Consider the following 26,404-nt stretch of genomic DNA (forward strand, 5'->3'; position numbering starts at 1 on the left):
AGTATGGCATTAGAGATTTTTGGTTACTTTCGGAATAACATTTTGTGTGTGTTTCTGTTTTTCAGGTGGTGACCAAAAAGTACAGAAACTTTGATATCCCAAAGTCGATGACCGGGATCTGGAGATATCTGAGCAACGCATACAGCAGAGACGAATTCATCAACACTTGTCCGTGTGACCGTGAGATAGAAATAGCATATGCAGATGTAGCCAAAAGGCTTACCAAGTGAACTGTGCTTTGTAACCAGAAGGGGCCTTAGTCCACAAAAGATCTTCTTCTGGAGATTCTCATGGACAAAATGTTTTTTGTTTTTTTTCCTTTAAACATAATTTTGTTTTCTGGCAATTAATAGAGTGCAAAACAAGGCCTGAAGTAAGCGGAATAAGTCTCTTGTTTTTAATGTGCTTTCTATTCTAGTAGAATATATATTGAGTTGAGTTGCTGGGTTATATATCTGGCTGCCAAGTGTAGTATTGAAGTAAATCAGTCTTCTTCACCCTTCCAAGGAATCTTTAATTAAAGAAATCAGGTAGACTTGCATTTTTGTCTTTAGCCGTCCATGTAGAGCAGGGGTCGGCAAACTCTCTTGCCTTTGGTGCCAATTTTTAAAAGAAGATCAAAACTGAAATAGTCAGTGTGCCATACAATAGTTGTAAGGGTGTTGCATTACAAAAGTCATATAGTAAAAATCTTAACAGCAACCGTTTAATTAGTTGATCCTTGTCCCTGACTTAAAAAAAAATAACTGTGTAAATTGACCCTCCCGGTATCTGATTTTCTCTTCATTACACACAGTCCATACACCAGATGCAGCGAGAAGCAGGGTACAGATCTCAATATGGAAGGAAGGGAAAGCGCAAAGAAATGCAGGATTTCACCAGAAGAGGCCACAATAATTAATTAATTAAGTAATAAAGTATATCTCAAAATTTATGAATGATTCGAATGCTGTCAGAAAATGAAATGTTATTTGAAAACTTAGTTATGCTTTAACACTTTTTTTCATAGCTGGGAAGTGCCGGTTACGTGTTGATGGGAACCTGACTGTTTGGTTCACACCAGCAATGTTCTATTCTCTTCATTTTAGACTTTCTGAAAAGCTATTTCTAGCAGTCCCATAATAATTATTGGAGAATTGCATTTTTTCCGTTTTTCTAGGCGGAATCTGTCTGAAGATAGGTCATGTAGTTTTTGGTTTTTTTTCCTGCTACCTAAAAAGAATTCGCTTGAGGAAAAAAACTGCTACTGACTCCCATTAAAATGAATGGAGGGTGTTTTTTCAGACAGATTTTTGAGGCGGATTCCACATCAAAATCCGCCTGCAAAAAAACTCCATGTGAACATGCCCTAAACGTGACTGAGCTGCTTCATAGGCAATAGGTAAAAAAGCCTCCCATTGATGTCAATGGGTAGCGCGTGTAAGACGGCACCTATTGAAGTCAATGGGATCTGTGTTACGCCGCTCACACTGAATGAGTTTACGTGTCAGAATGAGCGGAGCGCAAACTCTGTGTGAAAGCTGCCTAAAACTGGCACAACCTGTTAGCTGTATCTCTCAATGAAGTCCTACATCTAGCAGTGTCAATTGTTTAGCCCCTACATAAGTAGAGCAAAAAGTGTAGGGTATGTAGAAGCAAGCTAAAGAGAGAGTGTGTGTGTGTGTGTGTGTGTGTGTGTGTGTAAAATTATTTTTTTTTTATACTGTCATTTTGCAGCTGACAAAAATGGCAGTTGGGGTGCTTTCACACTGTTTTGTAGTATCTGTCGAAAGAATAAATCCGACTTATTTCCCAATGTTTACCTCTGATGGAGGCATTTGTCATCTGGCTACCCAGGGGTTCATTTGACGGGGCAGATTAACAATTTCAAGAAAGGTTTGCCAGTTATTCTGGACATAGACCAATAAACAGTCAGTATTCTTATTCAAAACCCTAAGGAGGTTTCCCATTGTGGTGCCCATTGTGACTGAGAGTCTGTGTTAGGCAGTCTCAACGGTTCTGATACATGTAGCTGCACAGCAAATATAATTGCAATGTTTTTAGCTGTGCTGTCAAGCGAGGAGACGTATGTGTACATGTAAGGTTACTGGTAACTGAAGTGAGTGAAGAAGGGGGGTACTAAAACTAGTGAGAGCCATTTATGTGAATGCCAATCATTTCATTTCAATAAAAGATGGGACAAAAACTGTTCTTTCTCTGGATTTAAGGGTCACAAGGGTAACAAGACCTTTGATTAGTGTTTAATCCATATCAGTGGGAGATACCATAAGATGCATAGTAAAGAAAGGACATACATTCTGATGTGTCTTTGCCTTTAAGAGGACTTGTCACCATAGCTATTTTAGAAGTACATGTATTTCTAAAGAAAAAAAAAAACAAGCTGGTGCATCTTTTAACACTGTATTGAGCTGTTCCTCTATTATCTCTTAGCATCGTCACTGCATAACCTAGCAAAGTTGGCGCTTATAGAACAGGACACCCTGCCAGCTACTAACACACAGTTGTCAATTTCTTTATAAATTTGTAATAGAAATAATGGAAATGGCACAAAAAAGAATTATAAGAAGGATGCTCCAGATATTAGTGATAACATAGGGAATAGAATTATTTATTAAAATGCATCCACTTTAAAAATATGAAAAAATATTTAGCTATGACTGAGATTATTTTATCTGTATGACAAATCGGAATAATTTAGCTTTTCCAGAGTAGGAAATGCCTAGATAAATGAATGCAAATGCTGCAAGTCTATAGTTAACGAAGATCAGCCAAAAAAATAATTAAGCAGGTCTGATAAAATAGTTGTCTACTGTAGGTAAACGATTGGCACGAATTCTCCTTACTGGTTGTATCATCCAAATAATGTGTGAGTCTTTGGCCATACTTAGCAATAGTTACTAAACTACAAGTTTTAGTTGATGCATTTCAAGTAACACTAATTTGATTATTTTTTATTTTTGTTACATAACAGCATATTTATGTCTATGTAATCTACAGCAATGCACCAAAGGATTTTCACAAGTTTAATTTTTGAGTAATAGAATACTAACTGTTCAAAGTTTGTAAAGTATCAGATATTCATGTTATTTCCCTATATTGAAAAAAATGTAATCTTTCTACTTATGGTCCTAAATAGAATACTAAAAAAAATAATAAGATTTAGGACGTGCAAAATTGTCCAAAGTCTAAGTTAGCAGAAGGGATTTATTTACCCAATAAAGTACTTTAGAAATGTCTCACAATGTTAAGTAGGGCATAGACCTCTGACCTGATACTTGTCTCAGTATCTTCTTATATATGCCTCATGAATAATACCATAAAGGGCTTTCCCATTATAAATGGCGGTATAAATGGAGTCGGATATGTAAGAAGTCAGTGGGTGGTTTGGGTTTGGGTTTACTGATTCCACAAAGTTTTATACATACTTAAATAGTTCCGATCATAGAAACCCTTTTTTTATGAGTAACACGTCGGAATAGCCTTAAGAAAGGCTATTCGTCTCCTACCTTTCGTTGTCTTCTCTGCGCCGCTGTTCGCCTACAATCCCGGTTCTTGTCTGTATGCAAATGAGTTCTTTTGCAGCACTGGGGGCGGGTCCCAGCGCTCAAACAGCACTGGGGGCATCCCCAGTACTGCGAGAGAACTCTCTCCAGCGCCACCTCCATCTTCGTCAGGAGGTCATCTTCCTCCTCTTCTTCCGGCGGTGGGTTGTAACTGTGCGAGTAGCCATTTTCTCGTGGCCTGTGGGTATGCGCAGTCTGCCCTTTCTTAAGGCTATTCTGACGTGTTACCCACAAAAAAAGGATTCTATGATAAGATCCCTTTAAATGTTATTTTGTGTTAAAAATCATTAATCTTAGTTGTGATGTACAAAAAGTATAGCAGTGTCCAAAACTTCTTCAGTTGGAAACCCCTCATCAGAGATGTAGCTGGGGGGTCAGTACAGTGTGGATAAACGCATCCAAGTGGGCCCCCAACTTAGGTATACTGATGACTTTACCATACAGTGACTGTATAGTGATGAATACAGTATAGGAAGCATTTAATGACTTACAGGTAATTGTTCACGTTTTCTTTCTCTTTCTGGATCGGGCCACTCTTTGTTCTAGCAACCCAACAACCCCTTCTATAATCCCCTTTTTTTCCACAAATAAGACCCCCAATTACCCCGAAATAATTAAATGGTTATACTGTCCCTCTCCGATCCCTTATCACCATGTTTCTGTCTCAGTACAGGAGTCGAAATGCTGTGATGCTTCCTTCTCTATCATGCATTTTAACTCTTAACAGTGCTCATCAGACACAGATATAGTTAAAAGTATATAGCATGTTTTTATGGCTGCCCGAGGGTGAACCCCAGAGAGTCAGTGGGCCCAGAGCTACCACCCCCTTGCTAGCTACGCCTCTGCCCCTTATAATTTTGTTTTTTATGCTAGGCACTGTGTCCTGTATACAAACCAGAAATGTAAGAATTTTTTTTATATATCATACTTTCTTGGACATTTCCTTCCAGAAAGTTTGTTGTATAGTTTGTATCCTTGTAGAGTCCTACAGTGAATCAGCTGCCTGATGTAAGAAGTAGTCACTTGACTATAGACCAGCCTTGTCTCTGTTACCAGCTATTCATTTTAGGCTACATGCACACAATTGTTGTCGTGTGGGGGCAGGGGGGCCCTGTGTCACAGATCCACACAGGGCCATGCACAATCATGGCCATGTGCATGAGACTATGAGAATGAATAGCATACTGACAAATACATTTGAGAGCATGAGGCCTTGGCTCAATGTCAGGTAGCTACTTTTATATACGTCTCTACAGGAGAAGCTGTAACTGTCTACTATAAAGGTTTCTTGGTAGGATTTAGAACACTTACCTTAGTACGGGGCCTGTCTTCACCTATTTGTAAAGCAATAAATAGTATATCAATCTTATTGCTGATATTTACCTATTTGTATATGTTGACAGGGTGCTGGTTTGCACTTTGCTATGCTACCTGGCTGTCTATATGTTATTGTTCCTTTACCTATATCTTCAGGGATTTATACTCTTTTCTAGTTTTACCTGAAAAGTGTCCTTTTTATTGATTTTGTACACTGATTTGAGAGAATTCTCCAGTTAGACCGAAGTTGATTTTTACTGACCTCTTTCTTTTTATATTTTTACAAGAAAATACAGTGAAAATCTGACTCTACATGTACCTGTCCAGCTCTGTTTTAACGCCATGTCTAACAATTTTTTTTAACTTGAATATGGCAATTTCAAGTTTAGAAAATTAGATTAATTATGCTGTATATAATTTCCATTTTTTTATTTGCGTTTTTGTGAAAGCAACTTTTGTGTTTGTTTTAATGTGGATCTTTTGAAGGTCCTGTGATTTATTTAAAGATCAGATTTAGTCCGTTCAAGAGCAGGAGATATACCATTCTGTACCTGCCTGAAACTGAAGAATGTTCTTGTGAACACTACGCGTGGCACTGTGGTAACAAAAAGAGCTTCTGTAGGATTTTATAAATCATGCAGTTACAGTGCTATATACTTTACAAGGGTTTTTTATTGCATATCTTCTTATAAATTCCAATTTAGGCTATATTCACAGTTATCGTGCTACATTTCAGCTACTTTTATCTTAGTCATAATCCATATTTTCTAAAAATCAATCAAAATTTCTCCCTTTCTTGGAGTCCATGGCCTTATAGGCAGGCTTTCTCTATAGATGTACTTACTCTCCATACATTATTCTGAATGAGTCGCACATAGGCAAATGTGTACCCACTCCAAAATATTAGCCAAGTGTACAAGGGAAGTATTACTGCTACATAAGCTGTTTGTAACATCCTAGAGAACCTCTTTTTCAGCCACATGAAAAGCTTTTCACTTCCCTTCTTAAAGGTTATATCTGACTTAAGCATTAAAGTGAATTTTACAGAATATATGATGAAATTGCACATAACACCAGTCATGTTTTTCTGTGTAAGTAAGAAATTGCTTCAATTTCATTTGTTACATTTCTGTTCTTACTTTTATTAACAAATAAACTTTTTGGTTTTTGATGTGTGTTTTGAGTAAACCTCAAATGTTCATTTGGATATCAAACTTTTCAGGATGCAGAAGACCCATGCCTGCACACTTAACAAATCATGAGACATGCAAACATCATTGAAAGGATAAAAATGCTTGCTCTTTCAGCCAATAAACATAGTGCTCTGTTCACGTCTGCATTTTTGCCTTCACTGCAGAATACATAGCTTTAAAAGGGTATTCCCATCTCCAGGATGAAATTTAAAGTGTTTCATGGGTACGTGACCAATGAACATGTCTTTTCCTAATAGAGGAAATGGTTTCTTTTTAGGTTTCTGATCATCTCTGCTATCTAGCAGCGCTGACTGGGATTACAATGTGAGTTCTCTAAATTACACGGTCCTATGTGCAGACCAACAGTCCGGGCCACAGAATATGGGACTGGTACTACTGGTGTCTGATTTTGTGACCATGCTTCTGTGGATCCTATACATTGAATGAAAGGGATTGCGGAAGAATGGTCGTTATATGGATGGCACTCGGGTGACATCCGTGTGTCACCCGTGCAGTTCATTCATGGCAAGTGCTTAGCACACGGTCGTGCTCAACCTGACTGTCAGGAATTGATGTAACTCGCTGCAACTTTCTGTCAGGATGAGGAAACCCTGCTCCAGCAGCCCTCTTTGATCCCTGCTCTGTCTTCTTTTCTCTAAAGTGGCAAGCAGATCATAAAATGGACAAAGTGGCTTTCTTGGTTTGATGCAAACCTCCATTTGGCACCTTTGTGTCAGGAACCTATTGTAGCAAGATTAGTAAAATTCTCCCATTATCTCCAAATGGGGAGGAGGGCAGGGATGTAAAGCGCTGTGGAATATGATGGTACTATACAAGTAAGCTAAATACGTTAAATAAATGTGGTTATGCACATATGAGAGGTTGACCATCAGCAATCTCTCCTGTCTTCTCTATCCATATGTGCTCTCAACTGGAGAGAGGACCAAAGCTTATCTCCCCTAGAACAAAATGAACAGAAGTTTCGATCCAACATCCTGATCCATCTCTTGATATCTGCTGATGGTGAGTGTAGCTATAGGGTGTGTGGCGGTAGCAGTTGCTTGCAGGCCCTGGATCTTAATGGGCCCTAAATGTCCCTCTGCCACATAAACCATACCTCTATTGTAAATGGCACAGGGTAAGTATGGGCTCCATTGCATTTTTGGATTGCGGACCAGGAGCTTCTAATCTATGGCTGATATGACTGACTGGTCCTCCTGAAGTCATCAGTTTTAACTAATATACATCTATGGTGCTTAACTATAGACTTTTTTTTTCCTTGGCTGACTTCTCTATTTATGATTTCACAATCAGAATTAAACTAGACAAAAATTTGTATCTGTGGGAGAATAACAGCATCCTAACATGGCAGACGTTTATTTTTTAAAAAAAAATTTAAACCCCCACAGTATATGACTGTGCTTTTCATGGTCCCCACAAAGTATGTGACTCCTTTCTTATGCCACTCCCACAGTATCTGACACCTTATGGACCCCACACAGTATGTGACCCCCTTTTAAACACCTCTGCAGTGCTAACCACTGAGCCACCGTGTTGCCCCCTTAAAATACCTTTTTGAAGCACCAGCAAGATGCCTATTGACTTCTCAGGGTACTACTCCTTTTTCATCAGTACTCGGGGAAATAAGTATTTGATACACTGGCGATTTTGTAAGTTTTCCAACCTACAAATAATGGCGAGGTCTGTATTTTTATCGTAGGTACACTTCAACTGTGAGAGACAGAATCTAAAAAATAAAAAAATCCAGAAAATCACATTGTATTTAATAATTTAATTTGCATTTTATTGCATGAAATTAGTATTTGATCACCTAGTAAACAGTAAGGCCACGTCAAAATCCAGGTAAAAAAACTGCACCCATTGAATTTAATAGGAGTCGTTCACTTCCTTTTATACCGCTCGTGGAAAAGAGAAGCAACACATCCTATCTTGACGTGGAAACAGCTGTGGCATCCACGTCAAGACAATCCCTCCAGACTAGAACCATTCATTTATGCCTAATCCGGAGCGGAAAGCCTCGACTGTCACGGCTGTGGCAGGCGGATTTTGGTCTGGATTCTGACATGGCTACCCTTGTCAAAATCTGGACCAAAAAACTCTGTGAACCCAGCATAAGAATTCTGTCTCTCACAGACCTGTTAGTTTTTCCTACTCTGCACTCATTACTTGTATTAATAGCACCTGTTTGAACTCATTACCTGTATAAAAGATACCTACCCACACACTCCAACCTCTCCACCATGGCCAAGGACCAAAGAGCTGTGTAACGACATCAGGGACAAAATTGTAGACCTGCACAACAAGCAGGGATAAGCTACAGGGCAATAGGCAAGCAGCTTGGTGAGAAGGCAACAACTGTTGGCACATTAGAAAATGGAAGAAACACAAGATGACTGTCAATCTTCCTTGGTCTGGGGCTGCATGCAAGATCTTGCCTCATGGAATAAGGATGAGTCTGAAAAAGGCCAGGAATCAGCCCAGAACTACATGGGAGGACCTGGTCAATAACCTGAAGAGAACTGGGACCACAGTCTCCAAGATTACCATTAGTAGCACACTATGCCATCATGGATTAAAATCCTGCAGGTTTCAGGTTATCTTCCGCCACTTGTATATTCATAAGAAAGTGTGCCCTGGTATCAGACATTTTCTGGTATTGGTACAGGCTGAGATTTTTAATTACCTCACAATTTTATAATTGATAAAAGTTATGTTTTAGGAGTGTAGTGAATGGGAAATTTTTTCTGTAAGTGGAAAAATTATACTTTGGGGATGTTTTTATGCAAAGGGGCCAGGACAACTGCACAACTTCCATCATTAAGAGCATGAAGATGGGTGGTAACTGGGTCTTCCAGCATGACAATGACCTGAAACACAGAGCCAGGGCAACTAAGGTGTGGCTCCGTAAGAAGCATTTCAAGGTCCCAGAGTAGCCTAGCCAGTCTCCAGACCTGAACCCAATTTAAAATCTTTGGAGGGAGCTGAAACTCAATGTAGCCCAATGAATGAAGATCTGAATGAAAGAGTAGGTCAAAATCCCTGCTGCAGTATGTGCAAACTTGGTCAAGAACTACAGAAAACGTCTGAACTCTTTAATTGCAAGCAAAGGATTCCATATCAAATATTTGGTATATATACCAAAGTTCTGTTTTTCTATTATATCAAATAATTCATTAAGAGATTTAAGTCACTCCAGGGTTATTTGAATTTAGAATTTTTAAAACTTTTTTTTACATTTTTTTTTTTATATATTTTTTTTACTTTTAAATTTATTTTTTTTTTGCATTTATTAGACCCCCTCGGGGTCTTGAATCTGATCACTAATGCAATGCAATACACTGCAAAAAATCATCATTTCTTTTGTAGGCTGCATAGAGCAGCCTGCAAAAGAATATCACTGCAGACCAGCGGGGGAGCTTTTACAAGGCTCCCGGCTGTCATGCCAACGTGACGTTGGCCCTGGAGCATACTCCAGGCGCCAGCGATCACCGGCAAAATGGCAGCGCCCATGCGCTGCCGGGAAAATGGTGTCTTGGTCAGCTTTGACCGAGCGCCGGAGGGGTTAATGCCTCCGATCGGTCCGGGCACCGACCAGAGGCATTAGCACTGGGTGTCTACTGTGTAAAACAGTTGACACCCGGCAGCTATGGCGGCCACCCAACATCCAGGCGTCCGCTGTAGTATTACAGTGGATGTCGGGAAGGGGTTAAAGAATGGTCTAAGTGTAGTTGTTTCTATTCACTTACAAACTCAATGTCCCTGGCATAATAATAATTTATTACAATAAAGACATTGTTCATTATAGATAGATATTTACATTGTTCTGATCATTTAAACCTATGACACCTAAAGCATTGGTTTTGATAAACCACTTTACTTCTCTTCTTAACTTCTTTATGGTGCCCACTGCCATCCATTTAAACAAAAATTAACAATTTCTAAATCCACAATATTTATTTGTTAGTCACTTTTATGTTTCAGACGGTTTTGCTTACAACTCTTTCTTGATTTTTTTTTTTTTTGCATAGCTAATGCTGACTTCAAATGTTAACCAGGATGTTAACCAAGGTAGAGTGGGAGACTTTTCAGGGTTTGTGCCGGTATGGACACAGGACGGGGGATAAGTTTCCGATTGCTGGGGACCTGATTACCAGGTACCCCAGTAAATAGGATGATGTTGGCCTAGAAGTCCCCCTAAAGCCTCCTTGTGAATGGACTGTCAATGCACTTGTGTGATCGGCACTAGAGATGAGCGAACAGTGAAATATTCGATATTCGTTATTCGTTTCGAATAGCGCCTCAATATTCGACTATTCGAACGAATATCGAACCCCATTATAGTCTATGGGGAAAAACCGTTCGTTTCAGGGGAAACCCAAATTCGACTCAGAAGGGTCACCAAGTCCACTATGACACCTCAGCAAATGATGACAACACCTCTGCAATGCAACTGAGACAGCAGGGGAAGCATGTCTGGGGGCATCTAACAAGCCTGTCACAGTTTTACCCCACTATCACAGACCATCAACTACAGACTTTCCACACTCAATACAACCTCTATCAAAGTGGAAAAATACCCGGAAACCTCTTTCCTCCCCAATAGTATGGACAGAAACCAAATTTTACGCTAATGAAACCTTAACAAGCACCCCTTTAAATCACATTGCCCATGACAACCACAGATGGAATAGGCAATGGGAAATCCAACAGTACCCACCCTTAACTGTCATTGTGTATGTGTGTGTGATGTGGTAACACCTTCAAAAATTCACTTTTCTGGCCCTTAATGTGAGCCTTTCCAAATTAAGTTAGAGGCCCTTAAGCTGAGCTACCAGCAGAGATTGAGGCCCTTCAGGTGACTTCAGCCTCTTACCAGCAGAGTTTTAGGCCCTTTGGGTGAGTTGAGCCTTGCTCCAGCAGAGTGTTAGCCCCTTTAAAATTGTTAGCCCCTAAAACGGTGGTTCCAGAACCATCACTCTCATTGTGTGGGATTGATGCAGTGGATTGGACTGAGGACCCAGACATTGACCTTGATTGTGATTGGGAAATTGATAACATTTTGGCATCAAGTCCTGGGGGTAACTTTTATTTAGAGGACGGCAAAGGTGGAGAATTGGCTGCAACCACTACTACCGGTAATGGTCCTCTAATATGGGACTCTACATTACCTATACAGGGTTCTGATCAGGTGTTAATAGTCCAAACAACATGCTCCAGTACTTTAGATGTAGATCAGAAACCACTTTCCCTTCTGACAACAGATTTAACCAAGCTTCTTCATCATCATCATCATCATCATCATCCTGCTGAGATGGAGCCACTGAAGCAAACCTTGCCTTCCAAGGCATGTTCTGGACCTGCGAGTGAGCCCAATCTAACCACAGAGTCCTTTGGAACTGAACAAAATTCACCAGCAGTGTTTTTGACCCTTGAGGTTAGTTGAGCCTTGCACCAGCAGTGTTTTTGGCCCTTGGAGGGAGTAGACTATTGCACCAGCAGTGTTTTTGACCCTTGGAGGGAGTAGACTATTGTACCAGCAGTGTTTTTGGCCTTTTGAGTGAGTAGAGTATTGCACCAGCAGTGTTTTAGGCCCTCAAGGTTAGTTGAGCCTTGCACCAGCAGTGTTTTTGGCCCTTGGAGAGAGTAGACTATTGCACCAGCAGTGTTTTTGGCCCTTGGAGGGAGTAGAGTATTGCACCAGCAGTGTTTTAGGCCCTTGAGGTTAGTTGAGCCTTTAAACAGCAGTATTTTTTGATACCTTAATCCATTAGTTTAAAAATTGATAGAAAAATTACATACAAAAGTGTAGAAAGATCAGAAAAAATAACACAAAAGTGATTAAAAATCGCTAATGGCTGACATGTTTCAGGACCATTTTTTCCCTTATTCATAGCCAGAATGAATGTTCTGGCTATGAGTAAGGGACAGGTCTGGTCTTGAAACATGTCAGCCATTTTTCGGAGGCCGCTCTTGCTCTTGTAGTTCAATACAGGAGCGTATTGTGCAGGCGTCGGAAGTTGGACCAACAGAAGAAGACAGAAGAGGCGGGGTTGCAGCTGAACATGGAGGTGGCGCTAGAGTGAGCTCTCGGGCAGCAGTGGGGACACCCCCATCGCCGTTTGATCGCTGGGGCCCGCCCTCATTGCTGCGGAGAACTTATTTGTATACCAGATAAAACCAGTATTTCTAAGGAGCGGCGCTGCGGAGACCACGTCTAAAGGTAAGAGACTAATAGCCTTTCTTAAGGCTATTCCGACATGGTAATTAGAAAAAAATGTTGCTTTAGTGGTAGAATCCCTAGCACAGGCTTTGGGCCTATATGGTAATATGCCAGACCACCTGACATCTGGGTATTACCATATAGGCCCAAAGCCAGCTTGGATTAACATTGGATCCCGGAGAGGTAAGTAACATTGTTTATTATGTTCCCTCACCTCCCCCTGGGTCTCCGATTATTATACTCTGAGGTCTGAAAAGACCCCCCAAGTATAATAAAAGCGGCAGTGGGATCACGGCCTGGCCCGGGCCTATTCACTGCCGGCCTCTGCGACCTATAGTACATGGGGAAGTGGGGGCGGCAGTGATCATGTCCGGGGAGGTTGGTAAATAAAACAAAAAAATGTCATTATACTTACCGATAGCGCTGCTGATGCTCCGCAGATGTATAAGCGTAGGCAGCGTGATGATGCCGCCTACGCTGATAAGTAGACGTCTGAACCAGCGCACAGAGAGCGGCAGCTCTCCTGCGCTGGTTCAAAGAAAAAAAAGTAAAAAAAAAAAAAAAAAAAAAAAAAAATCGCCCGGGCTGCCGCCCCCATTAGAGTTGCGGCGCTGGGTCCGGGCCGCACTGCGGGGCCCCGCTGAGCGCGTGGCCCCAGGCGGTTGCCCGGCTCGCCCAGCCCTAGACCTGCCCCTGTGTGTTAGCATGTCATGCAGTTACGATTTTGTACCACAAAGTGTGCAGCACTGCTGCCTGTAATCTAGTGATTTACCATTTAGCAAATCTATCGGTTTATCAGTCTGCAGCTGTTATGGCATCACAGTATTGTGACTGCTGAAGCATTACAAATTGTTGCTGTATAGGGAATAAACAATGTGGAGGGATTTTAACAATTTACCAAATTACTAAATAGCCAGTTTGCTAGTTTGACCAGTAGAGGGGGCAAAAGTCTATAACATATATCACGTTTCTCCCATTTCACTTAGAATCTTTGCCCTTGAAACGTTAGTATATATTTTTTTTTTTTACTGTAGTTTTTATTAAGTGTTTCAATATGAAGAACAAGAAAATGATACAAAATATCACAAGAATTACACATTAAAAATGTTTTCGAAATCATCATCAGGACAAAAAAAGACAAACATGGAAGAAGAAGAAGGGTGTGGAAAAAGGGGATGGGGAAGTCAGAGATCCTGCAGAGTACAGTAGGTGTCCCATAGGAATCAAATCCAGTAAATAGAGGGGATTCAGGGATTGAAGAAGGGCAGGGGTATGGTACCAATGCATGAATGCCGTATATTGTACCTCCCTGAAGGTCACACAGGTAGAGCATTTAGAATCCCATGAACATATAATTTGCCATTGAGAAACAGAAATTGTCCCCCCCCCCCCCCCAGGGTCTCCTCCCATCTGGTCATATATTGATGGGTAGGAGAAGACTGACCCTCAGAAGAGAATAGGTGTTGATAGATAGCAGAGATGAGGCCCCTGGTAGAGGTGTCCGACCTACATAGCTTTTCAAAAGTCAGGGACAGAAACCCTCAGCGAGCCAAAAAGAGAAACTGGAAAATGTATAATTTGGCAATAGTGAAATCACTCTGTTCTGGGAACGTATAACTCTATGGTAAGATAAGCAAAGGGTCAGACATATCTCTGAACCTAAAAAGGCCAGCTCGGGACCAGGAGAAAACTATGGAATCCGAAAGTCCCTCTGGGAGAAGCCTTTTATATAGGAAGGAAATCATGGAAGATCTCTCCGAGGCAAGGAGGAACAAGGCAGGACAGGTGGCCCAGATCACCCTTGTAAAGCATATAGGACTTAGGGTAGGGGTCGGGAGGGGGAGATCGAGTCCACAGGAGAGTATTAGGATGCATAGGGGCAAGCATTAGCTTCTCGATCTCCACCCATTTATTTTAATTCTGAGATGTGGCCCAAAATGGGATGCATTGCAGGTAGGTGACCCAATAATAATGAAGATGTGTAACTGATATTCCCCCAAGCCCCCTTCCCCATCAACATGACAGATCTCGGGAAGCCGATGCCGCCTAGCATTCCAAATAAATTGGAATATGATTCTCTGTAAGTCTTAAAGGTCTAACCAGGGACCGCTACTGGGGAAGTTTCAAAGAAATACAGTAATTTAGGGATTAAGCTTATTTACACAGCTTCAATCCTACCCAATAAAGAAATGTGCAAGGGGCGCCACTTATCAAGCAATTGTTTAAGGTCTCGAAACAGCTGTGGTTAATTCACTGCATAAAGCGTAGTATAAGAGGGGGAGAGGTACATTCCTAAATATCTGAGAGACTGCGCTCTCCATTGGAAGTCGAAATTACTGTGCAGGAGTCGCAGTGTCAATGCAGGGAGGATCTCCGTTTTTGAAGGGTTAACTTGATAGCCCAATAGTTGACCATAATCACAGAGAGTATTCAGAAGAGTAGACAGGGAAGTGTGGGCATTTTAGTGAGAGTGAGGAGGACATAGTCAGCAGAGAGAACTTTTAAAGTCTCTGTTCCGAACTTTAATATCTGTGATGTTGGGGCTAAGACGTAAAGATGGAGCCAGTGGCTCAATACAGAGCACAAATATTAAGGGAGAGAAGGGACAATCCTGACTAGTGCCGTTTCTAATCAGGAAGGAAGCAGCAGGGAAGTGAGGCAGTTTCACCAAAGCTGGGGGAGTAGAGTACAACACCTGAACCGTCTGGAGGACCGCTCCTATAAAACCAAAGGCCACTGGGATGGCTAACCTGAACTACTAGTCTATACAGTCAAACAATTTTTCTGCATCAAGGCAGGAGTTGAAGAATGGTTAGCTTCCTCTTATGTTGTCCCTACCCTGATGACTACCTGGTTCTTGTGGACAAGAGAAGGGAGCGAAATATTCAATTGGTTAGGAGGAGATAGACCTGAAAAGTCTTGTAATATAAATATGTAAGCCTGTTTGGACCTGGGGCTTTAACATTCAGAAGGTGCTAGGTCCATTAAGAGAGGTCAGAGCCTAACTCTTGAGAGAGGGTAGAGCACACATGGCCAGGAAATCCTGTGTATGCTGCAATGAGCTGGTTGGAAGGGAGATTATATAACTTAGTGTAGTAGTCACAGAAGCCCACAGCAATAGCATAACAATGGTGCTGAGGAGTACCCTCCACATCTCGCACTACATTAGGGGTGGAAGTGGCTTAAATATCACACAGGGTTTTTGCTAGGAGGGTATGTACCTTGTTGCCCCATAATAGTAGCATCTATCAGTGTATAGGAGGTGGCGCTGAGCAGAATGGTGAGCCGCATCCCTCAGATCCACACGAATCGAGAAGACACAAGGGACAAACAGATACCAAAATGAACATAGAAAATTCAACACAAAGGTAAAAATACGGACCAAGAGCACCTGCAACTAAGTAGATCATGAGCAGGACTAAATTTCCTGATATGAGGCTGGCCTGGTGGGCCAGAACCAATGACCCAACAAGGACCAAGTGCAACCACACATAGGAAACACAGCTGGCCTAGGGCCCCAATTAGTGGTGAGTGGCTGTGAAGACCAAACCATAATATAAGGGCAGACCACACAGTTCACTATATAGGGAGAAACTGGAATCAAGCAATGTGAAGACGGCATCATGGGATGATGCCCCGCATGAAATTCAGAACGGTTCAATGATAATGAAATAAGAATTTGCAACAATACGTGAAATTAGAAAGTCACAGCCTCCAAAGGAATGAGGACCTAAGGAGCAAAAAAAGAGTCATGGTGGAAGGGGATCAACCCGAGGTCACTGTGGAGATGGCTGCAGAAGCGGCAGCTGACAGCGTTTAGACTTCTGCTGCTGATACAAAGGAGGAGGTGGTGGAGGAGGTGAAGATAACTCCCAATCTGACATATCCGGGACTAGCATCTCCAAAGTGTCACAGAAAGGGCGCAGGTCTTCAAAAGATCGTAGAGTAGCTGTACAGACATCACATCTAGCTGAAAGAGCAAAGGGGAACTCCCATTGGTTAGGGAGCTGATGGTCTCTCAAAAGATGGAGAAGGGATCGGAAATGACATCTTTTCTGGAGAGTGATCCAAGAGAAGTCTTGGTACATCTAGATCTTAGCACCGTCAAAGTAAAATTCTCTGTATTGCCTCACTTTGCCATGATAGCTTCCTTCAGGGTAAAATTGTGTATGCAGCATATAACAGCCTGAGGATTTTCCCCTGTGCCTTTGGGGTGCAGGGCCCTGTTCACTCTGTCAAGCTTAATCTTGTAATAAGGGGGTTTGCGTAGGAGGAGGTTTCTTGTAATAGGGCTGGCCCCCACACAGTATAATAATGCCCCATTTGTACGCTCATAGTATAATGTCCCATAACGGACCCTCCACACAGCATAATGTTTGATAGTGGCCGTTGCACACAGTATTATGTCCCATGGTGGCGCCTGCACACAGTATTATGTCCCACAGTGGCCCCTCCACACAGTGTTATGTCTCACAGTGGCCACTGTACATAGAATTATGTCCCACAGTGGCCTCTGCACAAGTTTTGTGCCTAGAGATGAGCGAGTGCTATTCAAAACTCCAGTTTCGAATAGCACGCACCCATAGGAATGAATGGACATAACCAGCACTCAAGGGGTTAAGCGGCCGGCCGCCGGCAAAGTCAGCGTGCCGGCCGCTTCTATTCATTCCTATGGGTGCGTGCTATTCGAAAAGGCCGTTTCAAATAGTACTCACATCTCTAATTATGCCCCCAAGAACTATTATTATACTCTGGGTTCTTTTCAGAATTTCTTGGTGGGTTTTACTCAACTTCAGTAGGGGAGATGGCATCCTGGATGCTGCCAGGTATCATGCAATGTTGTAACTCCTGGTTGGAGTTGGTTGAAGAACCATGGACCTATATTGTGGATGCAGTTGAGAGAGATATTTTCTAAAAAGCTGCTGACCCTATGTAGAAAGTCAAACATTATATACTATTCACTCCGCCTCTAGACTATGGAATAAATAATGGTGGCAATAAGTTAAAGTACTTTGATTTGTATTGGTTACTGAAAAATGTATTACCAAATTTCAGTTTTATGGATTCGGAAGAATCTAGGGATCTATTCATTAGAGGAGTTATGTAATGGCCAGTGAATTAAAGCTTTGTCTGAAACAATGATGGTATACGCTCTCCCGAACTGTTTTCCTATTTAAGAATTAAGTCTGTTAAGTCAATTAAGATGTAGTCTATTGCCAGCGAAAGTAACAAGGATTTATCCAGTTCAATCTAATCTGCATCTTTCATGTAATTAGAACGCTAATCTGCAACACATGAGGTGGGAGTGCCCAAAAGCTAAAAGTCTTTGGTCTTATTTCCATCATCTGTGAGTGAGAAATACCTCTCTTGACGGAGCTTGCTCTCATTAATCCATCCTTTGATCTTATTCCTAGAAAAGATGATGGATAGTGAGAAGGGTACTAACTGTTGCCAGAGCTGTTATTAGAGGTCTAGAATTAGACTTAAATGTTTGGATGTGAAGAGAGTAATAGCCAAGGATAAATTGAACTTCATATATGAAGCCTGCTTAGCTGAAAATGGGGTACTCAGAGGGAACGTGGCTGGTAAATACTGATGGAGGTAGAGGGGGATAGTAGGTACTAATGTAGACTAGTTTGGTTTATCCTTTTCTCTTTAACCTTAAGCTAATTGTATAGCCCATTTTATTACTCTGTTTGAGCACATGTGGGGAAGGGATGGACTGGGGGTAGGAATTTTTATGAGCATATTTATGATTTATTTTAAGTACCATAAAAATGATTTGAAACATTTTTCAAAAAGTGAAAAACACTAACGTTGGGATTTATGCGTAACATTTTATCCATCTAAGGGCTAGTTCACACATGGTTATTTGGTCCGGATTTTGACATGGGAAGCTGCGTCAGAATCTGGACCAAAATGCGCCCACCGTGGCTAGCCGCGCCTGGCGCGGATTTCCTCGCCGGATTAGGCCCAAATGAATGACCCTAGGGAGGGATTGTCTTGATGCGGAAAATGCGGCGGTTTCCGCTGCGGAATCCGCATCAAGATAGGGCAAGTTGCTTCTTTTTTACCGCTTGCGGAAAAAGAAAATGACCGGCTCCTGGGAGGTGTTTTTTTGACCCAGATTCCACATCAAAATCCAGACCAAACAACTACGTGTGAACTAGCCCTAATTCTATCTCCTATCATTTTCAGACCTACCAGTTAAATGGTCACTAACTTTTCAGACAACTTAGTCTTGTTTAATAGCCATTAGAGATGAGCGAACACTGTTCGGATCAGCCGATCCGAACAGCATGCTCCCATAGAAATGAATGGAAGCACCTGGCATGCAGACTTTGCCGGCGGCCGGCCGTTTAACCTCCCGCGTGCCAGCCGCTTCCATTCATTTCTATGGCAGCATGCTGTGAGCTTGCTGTTCGGAACAGCGGTTCCGAACAGTGTTCGCTCATCTCTAATAGCCATATGATTGAGGAGAAAAATGCAATGCACTTTATTTAAAATGTTGCTTTTTACTGCCTGAAAATCTTGCTAAAATTCCTGCCTCTAGAAGTCCCCATCTAGGTATTTTGCTCTTCATGAGTAGTGAGAAGAGGTGAGTATCAATGTTATCTATGTTTAACTTTTCTTAAACTGGGGCTAGGGTTGAGCCGGTCTTGACTTTTCAGGATCGATTTTGAAATCCGATTTCCGATCATTTTTCATTCGAACCCGATCTTGATCCCAATTCCGATCCCAATGCAAGTCAAAGGGATTTTTTACTAATTGGAGATCAGATTTTAAAAACAATCCTATTCACTATACAGCATGGAATCTAACAATTGAACGCTTTAATTGTTAGAATCCACGCTGTGTAGTGATTTTCTTTAATCACTAAGTAGCCAGAGGATTTTTTTTAATCCTCTGGCTGCTTAGTCCCCCCTGGTGTCTACTTACCTGCAGAGATGTCTGGTCCGGTGCCCAGTGTTCTCGTTCTTCTTCGTCTCACTGCCCCCTACCTCCCAGGTTAGGAGAGTGTGGGTAGGTTAGGAGGTTGTGGGCGGGTACTGGGAGGGGAGACGTCACATCTCCCCGCCCTGTACCCGCCCACACTCTCCTAAACACTAACCTGGGAGGCGGGGGCAGCGAGGCGAAGAAGAACGAGAACACCGGGCACTGGACCAGCCATCTCTGCAGTTAAGTAGCTACTAGAGATGTTAGTTAGCCTCCCATTAGAATGAATGGACACAGCCGATGCGCAGAGGGTTAAGGTTGTGTGCCGGCTGCTTCCATTCATTCCTATGGAACCGCAGCGGAGCCTTCACACTGAGTATACGCTCCGCTCAGAATGGCTAACATTGTTAGCTTTTCCCACAATGCTTGGCCAGTAGCAAAGCATTGTGGGAAATAATCACCGATCTCGATCCCACCTAAAAAGATAGTGTTCGGAATTCCGATCGCAATCGTGAAATTTTCTCGATCGACGATCGGAATCCGATGATTTCCAAACACGATCGCTCAACCCTAACTGGGGCAGCTGGAGGGGGACAGTAAACTGGTGTAGCTGGAGAAAGACTTTATACTGTGGGATCAATTTGAGGAGAACATTATAATGTGGGGGCATATAATATTAGGGTAACTGTAGGAGCATTATACTGTGTGGGGAGCACAAATAACAATGAATGGGAATGGATGGATTCAATTTAGAAGTGGGTTTAGCTAAATTTGAGGTATGGTAATAGCTATAGTAATATAGGTTTAACAAACCAGTCATCAGGGCGGATTCAGAATCAGATGCTACTGAGACTGTCTGGGGCTGACTGAGTAACAGGTACACCATCCATGAGGTGTATATGTGAGTATATATGGGCTGTGTAAATATGTGTTGATTGTATATATGTATGCTATGTGCTGTAAATTATGTATATGTTTGTTGTGTATGGTATGATGCATGTCTGTCCTTTATATAGACAATGAACAGTACAGTAGAACTTATTTTGCCCTGGATATTGAGAATACAGCACAGTACCACTACCACTTATTTTATCTTGAATGCTAGGTTTAATTACCAATATCATCTCTATGTTTATATGGATGGTGCACAGTACCACTTCTCTTCACCAGATTATTCACTGCTCATTGCTAGTTCTCTCAGCCTGTATAGGTGCTGCACAGTATAACTTCTCTTGTCCTGTGTAATGGGTATAATTTTCAGTATCTGCCCTTATTCTGTAGATGTGGATGGTGTAGAGTACCACTTTTTGTCCTGGCTGTAATTCTCGGTATATGCCCTATATGTATGGATGGTGCACAGTAGCACATTTCATGTGTCAAAGCCGTCAGGAGACCAAGCTGTGGACTGGAGGTCAGACTGGTGATCACCTGACCCACCTGCCCATAAAGGAAGAGTTCAATATCTATAAAACGGAGTGCACTGCTAGAATACTGCAGGTGAGTTAGCATTACATGTTAAAATAAATAAATAAATAAATAAATAAATAAATAAATGTATATATTGTCAGGGTCTGGGGTTCCTAGGTGGGGTTGCATAGACCCACAAGTCCAGTTTCTTTAGTCCAAAACAAAGGTAGAATTTATTTTCACTCAAAAAGGTAGTGCAGCAACAAAAGGAAACAATACAAAAATAAATTCCTGCCCGGCTAGTCCCTAACTAAACATAGAATAGGTTACCTCGCCTAGAATAACAGAAATCCAAAAGCCAGTAGAATCATTCAGGACATAGCTCCAAAAATATGACCTCTTTCTTTGGCTCTCCAGCCAAGCTCTGCCCACAGTCTGCTGCTGGAGCAACTTCTTAAGCCTCGCTTGATGAGCAGACTCTCTTCAGCTGAGTCGCTGCCGGAACATCCCCAAAGTGTGGACTGGAGGGTGGGTGGACTGACAGGTCTCACTACCAACCTACCTGCCATTCCTAAGAATCCAGCCCAGTAACCGGAACTCTGAAATAACCCTCAGTAGACAATAGTTATCTGCTGAGAAACGTTCTTTCTGGAGTTTTCTCATCTCACCCACCTTTGTAGTCTGGGTGAGATGTACATCATACAATGCACCCTTGACAGGGCATCAGTGTTTCCCAATAATTTCCCCGCAAAAGAAGAAAGAGAGACCCTGAGCACACTAAGTGTAGTATACACTGTAAAAATGTATTTCACCTGGTGGGGTCGTGATAGGATCACAACACCCAAAAACACAATTGTGCAGTGAATGATTCTGGTGAGAGTGGCAGCAGTTCCGTCAATGACCGTCAATGACCAGCGGAGAACCAGGAAAGGAAGGACAACAAATGGAGAAGAGGATCCGCGCTCAGAGGTCATGCAGGAATGGCAAAGGTCAACCGTGTCGATAAGAGTGCCGCTACTTATAGTATTAGAACTGGGCCCGGATCCATCTGTGCGCCCAGACAGAAGCCACGCATGCGTACAATACTGCACGTGGAGCTCGGACCGCGATGTTTCAGCGTCTGAGCTCACCAAATGCGCATGCACGTACTCGTAAAGCCGACTGCTATGCGTCGGCACTGGTGGAGATGCTCCTATTAGCATAAGATGCCGAGGAAGAGCTAGACCTCTGGATTAAAGGAAAGGGAGAAATGGAGTAATATAACTATGGTATAGTAATGTTGATTTATAAAAAGATCAATCATTAGTTAATGAATTGATGTGAACTAGCACTAAGCGAGCCTGTAAAAGGATTTGATTGCTATGGGTCACTATAAATGTGCTGCAGGATACCAGTAAACGAAATAAAAAACAAAATCAAAAAACTCTGCTCATGAAAACTGATACAATTTTAGTGTGTAAATTAATGACATATTGGTTGAAGATTCTTTTGTACTGAATATAGTATAAACATAGGTGGGCCTAGAAAATGGTGATACTATTGGGAGCCGCTAACTGAAAAGTGGAAAAAAAAACAACAAAAAACTGGTGGGACTGAGTCTATTTGGTAACATCCTCAAATGCAATATTCAGACCTGCAGGGTGAAGGGTATTTAAACGGTACATTCCTGGGGTATGGTCACGCTGTAGGGTCTTCACAGAGTTCCACCTCAGTTGCCAGGTACCTCTCCAGGAGGCTGATGAGCTGGTTGGCATCTTTGGGGTCTCATCTTTTGTTGTTGCTGCACATTGGTTTGTACAACATGCTTCAGTATCTCCTCCATAGTCTGGGATTGTATAGCGGCAGCAGCCTTCACCCAGGACATAATTTTTTTTTTTTCTCCAGCAAGGAGTGGACGTGTCATTGCCCCTAGCAACTGCTGTATGCCCGCATCCTCCACCAATTGTCAGGGTCTGGGGTTGCTAGGTGGGGTGGTATAGACACGAATGGAAGATTATATAGATAATCTGTTTTCCCTTAGCCCAAACAGCAGCACAAGATGGGGTATTCCTGCCCCTGTGTACTGTTAGGACAGGTGGAACTTTTAATAAACTAACAAGTTCCCTCCCATAAAAGGCCCAGGAGACCTCCCCCTCCCTGTGTTAGTCTCCAAGTACCATATAGCATAAGACCGCATATAATTTTAACAAGCCAAGGGAGGGAGCTTTGTGCTGCTGTTTGGGCTAAGGGAAAACAGATTATCTATATAATCTTCCATTCCCCCTACGCCCAAACAGCAGCACAAGATGGGGATTTAACAAGTAATACCCCTTCTAGGGAGGGCGATCCTGACAAGCAGAGGTCAGGATTGAGTAACCAAAGGACTTCGCCTTGGAGGTATGCCAGTCCAATCTATAGTGCCTGGCGAAAGTCAAGTGGGAAGACCAAGATGCAGCCGCACAGATCTGGTCTACTGAGAGGGATTGCCTCTCTGCCCAGGACGCAGCTACTGCCCTAGTAGCGTGGGCTCGCAAAAATTCTGGGACCGGCAGCCCCTGTGTCTGAAGGGCCACTGAGATGGCTTCTCTGATCCACCTTGACAGAGTAGCTTTGGACGCCTTATTACCCCTGTTGTGACCAAAAAAATTGACAAGTAGGTTTTCTGACCTGCGGAATGGGCCTGTCCGGTCCAGGTATATTCGCAGTGTTCGCACAAGATCCAAACTGTGCATCTTCTCCTCCCACTCCGAGGAAGGAGAGGGGAGGAAGGTAGGTAAGGTTATAGTCTGGTTTATGTTTTCCACTGAGGGAACCTTAGGCAGAAAGCCTTGAATAAACCTGAGCTGGACTCTGTCCGGAAAAAAGGTTGTGTATGGCTCTGATGCCGCCAAAGCCTGGAGCTCTCCTACTCGCTTGGCAGATGTGATTGCCAGAAGAAAGGTTACTTTCCATGAGAGGTATTTGAACTCCACCTCTGTTAAGGGTTCAAATGGAGGGCCACATAGCCCTTGTAGGACCGCAGCTAAGTCCCATTGGGGAGCCGGGGGCCGTAACGGGGGTCGGAGCCTAGAGGCCCCTTTCTGGAATTGCCTTATGAGAGTATTCTGAGACAATCTAGTCCCCAATAGAGCGGATAGCGCCGAGACATGCACTCTCAAGGTGGCTGGGGACAATCCTTTGTCCAACCCTTCTTGTAAGAACTCCAGGACTGATTCAATGGACGATGTATCACACTGTCTCCTGGCCCCCCAATCCTTAAATACTTGAGCGATCCTCTGGTAACTGCGATTGGTTGAGTCCGCTCTAGAGTGGGCCAATGTCCTCAAGACGGCCTGGGACAATCCTCTGTCTCCACGTACGGTGCGGTCAACCTCCAGGCAGTGAGGTTGAACCTGTCCAGATCCTGGCAGAGCTGACTGTTTAGAGTTACCAGGTTTTGGACACACGGAAGCCTCCAGTAGGTCCCTCGACTCATTAACATGAGGTGGGTAAACCATGCCCTTTTCGGCCAGAACGGCATGATGACAATGGCCGATGTCTGGTCCTGCCTGAGTTTCGCCAACACCCTGGGAATCATTGGAATCGGAGGAAAAACGTATGCTAGTTTGAAGCTCCAGGGTATTGACAGGGCATCGATCGCCAAGGGATTGCCGTCCTGATACAGGGAGCAGAATTGTCCCACCTTGGCGTTGTGTTGGGTGGCCATCAGATCCACCTCGGGGAGACCCCACATCCTGGTGAGCTGTTGGAAAACTTCCGGGGACAGAGACCATTCGGCTGTTATTAGTCCCCTGCTTAATTGGTCTGCCAGGACGTTGAGGTGGCCTTTGATATGCACCGCTGACAGCCGGAACAAGTTCTTCTCCGCCCAGGAGAATATCAGGTTGGTCACCCTCATCAGGGAGGGAGACCTGGTGCCTCCCTGTTTGTTGATATATTGAACGGCCGTTGAATTGTCTGTCCTTATTCTGACAGCTTTCCCCTGAAGGTGGGGAGTCAGAGTCCGTAGTGCCAGATAAATTGCCGTAAGCTCTCGCCAATTGGAGGAGCGAGTTTTCTCTTGTTGGTTCCAGGTTCCTCGTATTAGGGTCTCCCCCAGATGCGCTCCCCAGCCTGTAAGGGAGGCATCTGTGGTCAACAGGGTCCAGGAGGTCTGGACCGTGGACCTCCCGTCCTTGAGATGGGACCACCATTCCAGTGATCGACAGGTACTGATGGAAAGCTGGATAGGCTTCTGAAGTCCCGAAGGACTGTGGTTCCATACTCTCAGGATCTCGAGTTGTAAGGGGCGCATATGCCATAGTGCCCAAGGAACTGCCTCGATGGTCGCGGACATGAGACCTAGGACCTTCATAGCTGTCCTGATTGTAACCTTCCTGGTTCGGGATAGGTAGTGAACCGCTCGACCAATCTTCTTCTTCCGAGGAGAGGGCAGGGAGACCATCATACTGAGAGAGTCCAAGTTGAACCCCAGGAACTGAATCCGGGTTGATGGAACCACTACCGACTTTTGCCAGTTTACCAGCCAGCCCAGCTCGCTCACGAAGGCCACTGTGATACCCAACTGTGTGGCCAAAACCTCCCTTGACTGAGCTTTTATCAGCCAGTCGTCTAAATAAGGGACAATAAATATCCCCTGGAGGCGCAGGGCGGCTATGACCGGGGCCACTACCTTTGTGAAGGTGTGGGGGGCCGAGGATATACCGAACGGGAGAGCTGTAAACTGGAAGTGATGTAATCTTCCGTTTAAATACGTGGCAATCCTTAAGTACTTCCTGTGTGGAGGATAAATGGGGATATGGAGGTATGCGTCCCTCAGATCCAAGGTGACGAATAGATCTCCTGGCTGCAGAAAGGGGAGAACCGACCTTATGGTCTCCATACGGAACCGGACCTTGCGGATGAATTGATTTACATACCTCAGGTCGATAATCATGCGCCACCCTCCGGTGGACTTTGGTACTAGAAACACGGGTGAATAGACGCCTTGACCCTGTTCGTCTAGAGGGACGGGTTCCAACGCAGCCTTGTCCACATACTCCTGCACGGCTCAAAGGGCAGGGCGCATAAATTGAATTTTGAGGCGTTATCTGCCTTCCAGGGTTTGAGCCAGAGGGGGCGCCTCGCAGCGGTAGACAAAGCCATGGTTCTCGCTGCCAGCTTGGTCTGATAGAAAGCGGTCTCAGAGAGGTAGTCGGACATGAGGCTAATGGTTGTCATAGCCTTTAACAGATCGTCCCAATGGACACCGGAGTCGATGTCCCTCTCCAGATTTGAGACCTCCGATCGCAGCCTAGCGACTACCTCACTAGCCGCGATGCCCACCGAGGCTTGGGCTGAGGAAGAGGCGTAAATACGCCTCAGGGACCCCTCCGCCCGGCAAAGCCGCGCATGCGCGAAGCAAGTTCCCCCGCGCATGCGTGGTGAACTGCGGAAGTCCGCGGCGCACCCGATAGTGCCCGCGGCAGAAACCATAGAGCGCCGCAAGGTTCCTCTTCCCCCCGGCCGCCGGCGCATCTCCACATCCAGGCAGCGGGGGAAGCGCGGCGGGCCGGAAGACCACAGGACACAGTCCGCAGCACAAACAAGGATGCGCCGCAAGCCCCACTCCCCCCCCGACTGCCGGAGCATCATTACCCAGGCGGCGGGGGAGTAGAGAAACGAGCGGAGCAGAAAGGATCCCCCTACCCCAGGTAAGACCCAGCGGGGGAGGGGGGGACCTTGGAAATCTGAAAAAAGAAAAGAGATCTTTTAAATTGTGGGAGAGG

The 26,404-nt window shown here is 43.7% G+C and overlaps 1 protein-coding gene across 1 annotated transcript in view; it reads left to right on the plus strand.

The window, feature by feature from the left end:
* CLIC4 (chloride intracellular channel 4) overlaps positions 1-5,960 on the plus strand; it is a 41,934-nt gene extending 35,974 nt beyond the window's left edge. The window contains exon 6 of the mRNA XM_075264637.1: positions 66-5,960. Coding sequence (XP_075120738.1) covers positions 66-230 — 165 coding nt within the window. The 3' untranslated portion in view covers positions 231-5,960. The remainder of the gene's footprint in view (positions 1-65) is intronic.
* Positions 5,961-26,404: the final 20,444 nt, after the last annotated feature.

The sequence above is a fragment of the Leptodactylus fuscus genome, chromosome 2 (assembly GCF_031893055.1).
Source record: "Leptodactylus fuscus isolate aLepFus1 chromosome 2, aLepFus1.hap2, whole genome shotgun sequence".
In the NCBI taxonomy this organism is placed as follows: Eukaryota; Metazoa; Chordata; class Amphibia; order Anura; family Leptodactylidae; genus Leptodactylus; species Leptodactylus fuscus.